At 39.2% G+C, this 6,645-nt stretch overlaps 1 protein-coding gene across 1 annotated transcript; it reads left to right on the top strand.

The window, feature by feature from the left end:
• Positions 1-397: 397 nt before the first annotated feature.
• LOC107670792 (histone H1-like) lies at positions 398-5,892 on the top strand. Its single transcript, XM_016463561.1, has 2 exons — positions 398-455; positions 5,468-5,892. Exons 1-2 carry the CDS (start codon positions 398-400, stop codon positions 5,890-5,892), a joined length of 483 nt encoding a protein of 160 aa, XP_016319047.1.
• Positions 5,893-6,645: the final 753 nt, after the last annotated feature.

Genomic DNA, 6,645 nt, shown 5'->3' with positions numbered 1-6,645 from the left:
TAATTTACCACGATTATTACACAAAAATCATGTGAAATGTAGACGCTACCTTGACTATTCCTTACCATTCCTGCGTGCAGGTCGTGGATTTGAACTGACGTTGGTAAAATAAATGTTCACTTGTCACATGTTTTGGGCTGTAAATGAAGTTCAGTACCTCTACTCAATGTGTACGGTGGTTTTACTCCGCCAAACAATTTTACCAATTCAGTTTTGTTCCAAATATGAGAAGAGAAAACACAAGCATCGGTCGCTCGTGGAGGAACACAGACACTGAACAGAGCGAGTTGAGTCTATGCGGTTCTCATGTTGTGGTTAAATGTGTAGCGCCGCCCAGCAAGCCGCTCATTGTTGATCAGTCAGTTTGTGTTTGAGTCCAGATTCGATCAGAGAGATCATGGCAGAAACCGCTCCATCAGCTGCCGCAGCCAAGAAGAAATCAGCAGCTAAACGCTAGTGATGGGAAGTTCGGAAATTTTTTATCAATAGACCTTTGAGTCTCGTTCAGCAAAATGAACTAATATTTTTGAGTAATTTTGTTCATTTTGTTAATTTTAGCAAAATATAATTTAAATGTTATGTGTTACTTCCCTAAGACATCTACAGGCAATCTGGCGAAACGTAAGTTTATTTAATAACAAATAAATCGCAATGGATTATGTATAGTAAGTAAATTATGGTTTCTGCGCTGATGACAACTAATTTATTCACTTTATATCTTCAAGACATATATCCTTGTATGCACATCACTGCCTGTACTTGTATTTGGGACGCTGATGACAACTAATTTATTTACTTTATATCTTCAAGACTTAAATCCTCTGCACATCACTGCCTGTTACGTTATTTGGGTGCTTAGTTGCAAAACTTAATTGTAAACTTTTCAGATCATGATTATGATGTTTTAACTGACTGAAGTTTTGATTACTGACTTTATATATTTAAATGTGTATTTGTATCCCGGCCCGGTACGATAGACTTGATATCATTACGTCATCGCGAATGACGTCATTACGTTAGGGCGTAATAGAACCGATGAACCGTTTTTTTGAACCATGTAGCATTTGGACCAATCAGACACACATTTGTTAACTAGATTAAACAAATCAATTATTCATTAGATTAACAAATAATCACAGACCCCTCACCCAATAAAATACTGGGTGCCAGCATGTCTGGGAATGACCCCAAGCCCCTGGTTACCATGGCAGCCAGGACCACTCAGCCAGATCAGATACACGTTTACGACCTAAAAGTATGTAGAGCGAATCAACTCTTACTCAAGTCTCTCTAAAACAGACACATCATGCCCATAAAAATGGATTCTTCTCTAATTAATTCATAGGAAAACCTTTCTTTGAATGAAGACACATATACTTCAGGTCATTGTGTATGTTGTTACTGTTCTTGTATATTGTCTTTTGTATTGTATATTGTTTTATGCATGCTTATGATAGAACCACTCATTCATGTAATCTTACATATACCATGTTTGGTCTCTATGAATTTGTCTTCGGATGATCTAATTGAGAGTGTATATTATATGTTTATACCAATGCAACATGTTAGTGTTCTAAGAATCTTTAGTAGTTTTTGCATCAACACCCAATCAAATTACATATGCAAAATACCATGCTCTAAGACACTGTTTCTCAACCCTGGTCCTGGGCACCCCCCAGCACTGCACATTTTGTGTGTGTCTCCCTAATCAAACACACCTGGTTCAACTCATTAGCTCATTAAAAGAAACTCCAGGACCTGAAATGGGTGTGTCAGATAAGGGAGACATACAAAATGTGCAGTGTTAGGGGGCGCCCAGGACCAGGGTTGAGAAACACTGCTCTAAGAAAAAGAGTCGTAAACTTTCCCTCCAAAAGTGAAAGTCACCATTGGCTCTGTGACCTCCCGGAGGTGTGAGCTCAATAGGAACTAAAGCTCTCACATCAGTGATCCGCCTCAGTCAGTCTGCGGTTCTGTTAGATTCTGAGAAGATGAGGATGTGAGCTAGAATGCTTCTGCAACTCTTAAGTCTGCACCAGGCTTCAGCCTTGTCTTTACATTCACCAAAGATCCTAGGATCTCAGCTGATGTCTCTCTTAGCTCTTTTTCACTTTCCACTGGGAAGAAACTCCCAATCACCATCAAGTCAGAATATCTTTGGAGTTAATCACTCTTCAAACCCAGAAGAAGGTGATCGCGACTCCTACACCACCGAACCTCCAAACCATCAAGACTTTCATCCGAGACTGCATCCGTACGCTCGTTCCAGGCCAAGGCAATGCAAGTATCGTACATTTAACTAAACGAAACAGAGGTTTAGTATAAGCTGTAGACCCCGTTCAAAAACGGCGCTGATGATGGTTAACTAACTCTTTTCATAGCTTCATTCTCTTGTTTTTCCTGATGGTTTCGTCCATCAAGCCTCATTTGCCCTTTCCCATGTATGAGTGATTGTTTGGGTGTTAGACTAGTTTGTGTTAGTGTTTAGTTAATAAAACTTTTGTGCACAAATTACATGAGTTTCTGATTCTGCCTTGCAAATTAATGTCTCTATACGATTTTGATCCTTACTACATGCTCTAATGAAAGTATTTTCTGTGGCAACGAAAATATCCTTTCCTAGAGTTGATATGAACTTAGACTGAATGTTCGCTGGACGAACAGATTGGTTGATGGCAAATAAATTCTGCTACAGTTACTACTGGCAGCTGATATAAATAATTGTAATTAATCATAATTAACTGTAATTATTTATATACATTTCCCTTTTGAGCTAATTTGCTACAACCGGTTAATTGAAACGAACTGTCCGAAAGAACCGGTTCATGGAAAAGAACCAGACTTCCCATCACTACTGACAAGTCTTCGGGTTTGAGTCGTTTGTTCATCACGTGACAGCCCCATAAGCTAATGCAGTCTGAGCCGGAAAGAGAATTGATTTGAGTCTTCGGGTTTGAGTCGTTCGTTCAATACGTGACAGCCTCATAAGCTTAACCAATGTTGAGAGTGGCCTCTGCTGTTTGTCTCACAACAGACTGCTGGACCTCTTTGACTACAACAAGTTACATGACTGTGACATGTCATTTCATAGAGGACTTTCAGATGACCTCCTATCTCCTGGACTGCTTTATTTTGACAGACAGACACACTGCTGCTTACCTGGCAAGTGAGCTGACAAGTGTTACAAATGAACGAGGTGTGGGTGACAAAATTGTAGCTTGTGTCACAGACAGTGCCAGCAACATTGTTTCAGCCCTGAAAGACCATCTCCACTGGGACCACATACCTTGTTTCACCCATATGCTGAACCTCATTGTCAGAGCTGCATTGAAGGAGGTCCAAGCAATATTGCAAAAGGTCAAGACAATAGTTGAATACTTCCATAGAAGTACAGTTGCTTCAGACAAGCTCAAGGCCACACAAAAACAGATGGGTCAAGAGCCGTTGCGGTTAAAACAGGATGTGGCCACAAGGTGGAATTCAACATATTACATGTTGAAAAGATTTACTGAAATCAAAGATCCAATCATCTCCACCCTGGCACTAACTAATGCATCTCTGCCAACCTTGTCGCCAGAGGAATGGAAAATTTCCAGATACATTTTGGACATTATTAAGCCATTTGAGGAGGTCACCACTGAAGTGAGTGCAGAAAAGTAAGTAGTTCAACATTTTTTATTATTATTAATTTTAAAACCACATTGTAAACCCTGTCTCATAATGATGCATGTTTTTCTGTAGCCTTATTTTAACAGAGAAGTACATGCAGTACTGATTTTGGTTTTGTTATAATTAATTTATAAACAATTTGTAATCTTAGGTTTGTGACTGCGTCCAAAGTCATTTTGATGACAAGAGGTCTTCAGAGGATTGTTGCCCGATATCAAAGAAATCCCTCCAACTTTGACCCTGTTAAAAAACTAGTGGATTCCCTGATGTCAGAAATGACTAGGAGGTTTGGCAAAGTGGAACACATTGAGAAGCTTGCTGATGCTACTTGTCTGGACCCAAGGTTAAAAAAGCAAGCTTTTGTCAATAACCAGGCAGCAGAAGATACATTAAATAGGGTTACAGCAGATGCAGCAGCTGGTAACCCAGCTCAGAGTGAGGAGGAGAATACTTCAGATCCTGGTGCGACTGCCAGTGCAGGGGCCATGTTTTGGGAAGACTTTGATGAGAGGGTAGCAAGCTTGAGGCCTTCCGCTACCACTTCTAAGACGTCAGATGCTATGATGGAGATGCGGGCCCACCGTGCAGAGCCACTCTTACCCCACACATCAGACCCTCTGGCCTGGTGGAGGAAATGTTCACCAGTATACAAAACCCTTTCTGAGGTCACGAAGACAAGACTTTGCATTGTGGCCACATCTATGCCAGCTGAAATATTTGTTTCTAAAACTGGGCAGATTATCTCAGAGAGAAGAAACAGACTCAGCCAATGCAAGGTCTGGGAGCTTGTTTTTTTAATGCAAACATGCCTTAAAGCAAGTCCTAAAAATACAGCCACAGTGTTTTATTCATTTTAAAGTTTTTTTTTTTTAAAGCTTAGCTTGTTGTGCAATATATATATATATATATATAATTTTTTTTTTTATATATATTGTGATTATAAAGGTAATTTGTCATATGTTACAAATGTATAGTTTACACAGACAATCTGATTTATTAAATAACTGCACAATTAATTTATCAAGTATAAAAGTTATTTAGTTACATTGCTAAGTACATGTGACTTTTCAGTTAAAAACAACTTGTAAACATTGAAGGTAATGGACTACATGTAGTGAGTGACTGTGAGTGTTTCATGAATCCTAAATAAGTAACACTACAGTTATATAGTCTAATCTGAAGGGTTAACTCAAAAGACATACAACAAGGTATTGTATTTCATGAAGATTAGAATCCACTGTAAAAAAACAAAAACAAGTTTCTCTTATTTATCAAAGTGATTTCGCCATCATATGGACAAAATTTAAAGCATAGCCAACGCTTTATTACCTTTATTACCACATTCAGTGTTTTGGAAAATAACCATCATGACAGAAATTAAAAGCAACAATTTGAGACCAGAAACACATCACGTAACTGTAAGAGTAAATAATAATAATAATAATAATAATAATAATAATTACTATGCGCCCGTTTGTAAGGAAGTTTGTAAATTAACTAATTTCTCTAGCCAATGCTGTCATGTCAGGTCACAAAAGAATGAACGGCTCGAAAGACTCGAGAGATGAACTAATCAATTCTCTTTCCGGCTCAGACTGCATTGTTTAAGCGTATTGGGCTGTCACGTGATGATCGAACGACTCAAACCCGAAGACTCGTAACAGGTGAACTAATTCCAGTACAGAGCCCATAGAATGTTGCTCATGCGCGACTGAACAAATCACTCCCCGAAACGACTCGTTCTTTCCGAGTCACATTAAAGGACAAAATGAACGAATCGTTCAAAAACGACCCATCACTACTAAACGCAAGAGAACGGGCCCAAGCATCGGCAAGCTCATCGTCAAGGCTGTGTCCACATCTAAGGAGAAGAGCGGTGTGTCCCTCGCCGCCCTGAAGAAAGCGCTCGCTGCCGGTGGCTACGTTGTGGAGAAGAACAACTCCCGCTTCAAGATTGCCGTTAATAGTCTGGTGACTAAAGGCACCCTGGTCCAGACCAAAGGAACCGGTGCCACCAAACTCAACAAGAAACAAGCAGAGACCATGACCAAACCTGCCAAGAAAGCCGCTCCTAAAGCCAAGAAGCCCGCAGCCAAGAAACCTGCCGCCGCTAAGAAGCCCAAAACCGCAGCAGCGAAGAAGCCTGCCGCTAAAGAATCTCAGAAGAAGGCCAAGAAACCTGCTGATAAAAAGGCAACGAAGAGCCCCAAAAAAGCAAAGTAACCAGCTACTCCTAAGAAAGCAGCAAAGAGCCCTAAAAAGACCAAGGCAGCCAAACCCAAGACAGCCAAACCCAAAGCCGCCAAACCTAAAAAGACAGCAGCCAAGAATAAATAAAATCTCAATCATCTGTGGTTTATCAAAACGTTTCTTTTAAGAGCCACCTACTAATTCTTTGTAAAGATCATTATTTTTTTTGGTTATATGTTCAGTGAGGCAAAAATAATGGCCTTTCATGTTCGAGTACAAATACTTTTGTACGCTAATATTGCTATGAGTGAATATTTTATGGATGGAATCTAAAGTACTTGTATGTTTACATGTTTATACAAGTACATTATGAAACTTTATACTTTCTCAACATTATTACTATTAGAAGTAGTAGTATGCTTAAAATCAGATAATACAATACAGAATAGGCAAGGCAAGTTTATATAGCAGTTATATATGTAGAAGTGCTCTTCATATAAAGTACATAAAATCTAATTATTACAATTATAAAACAAACACATAAATACTGAGATAATGGGAGAAATGAATAAAAAAAGGCACAATTAAGTACTACTACTACAGTACTATGTGACGAGCATGCAAATTGTTGTCAGTAGCAGAAATAGAGGGTTGGGTTTGAAGTTTGGAGGGAAGTTCACTGATTGGAACGTGTTCAGACTCCAGCCAATAGGAAACTGACACGCTTTCTTTTAAAAGTCCTAGGGTTGGGTACCGAAACCGTACCTATGTAACCGGTATGTACTA

This window comes from Sinocyclocheilus anshuiensis, unplaced genomic scaffold (genome assembly GCF_001515605.1).
Source record: "Sinocyclocheilus anshuiensis isolate Anshui unplaced genomic scaffold, SAMN03320099.WGS_v1.1 scaffold1402, whole genome shotgun sequence".
NCBI lineage: Eukaryota > Metazoa > Chordata > Actinopteri > Cypriniformes > Cyprinidae > Sinocyclocheilus > Sinocyclocheilus anshuiensis.
Note: the sequence above shows the minus strand (reverse complement) of the source record. Positions and strands in the feature narration are given on the sequence as shown.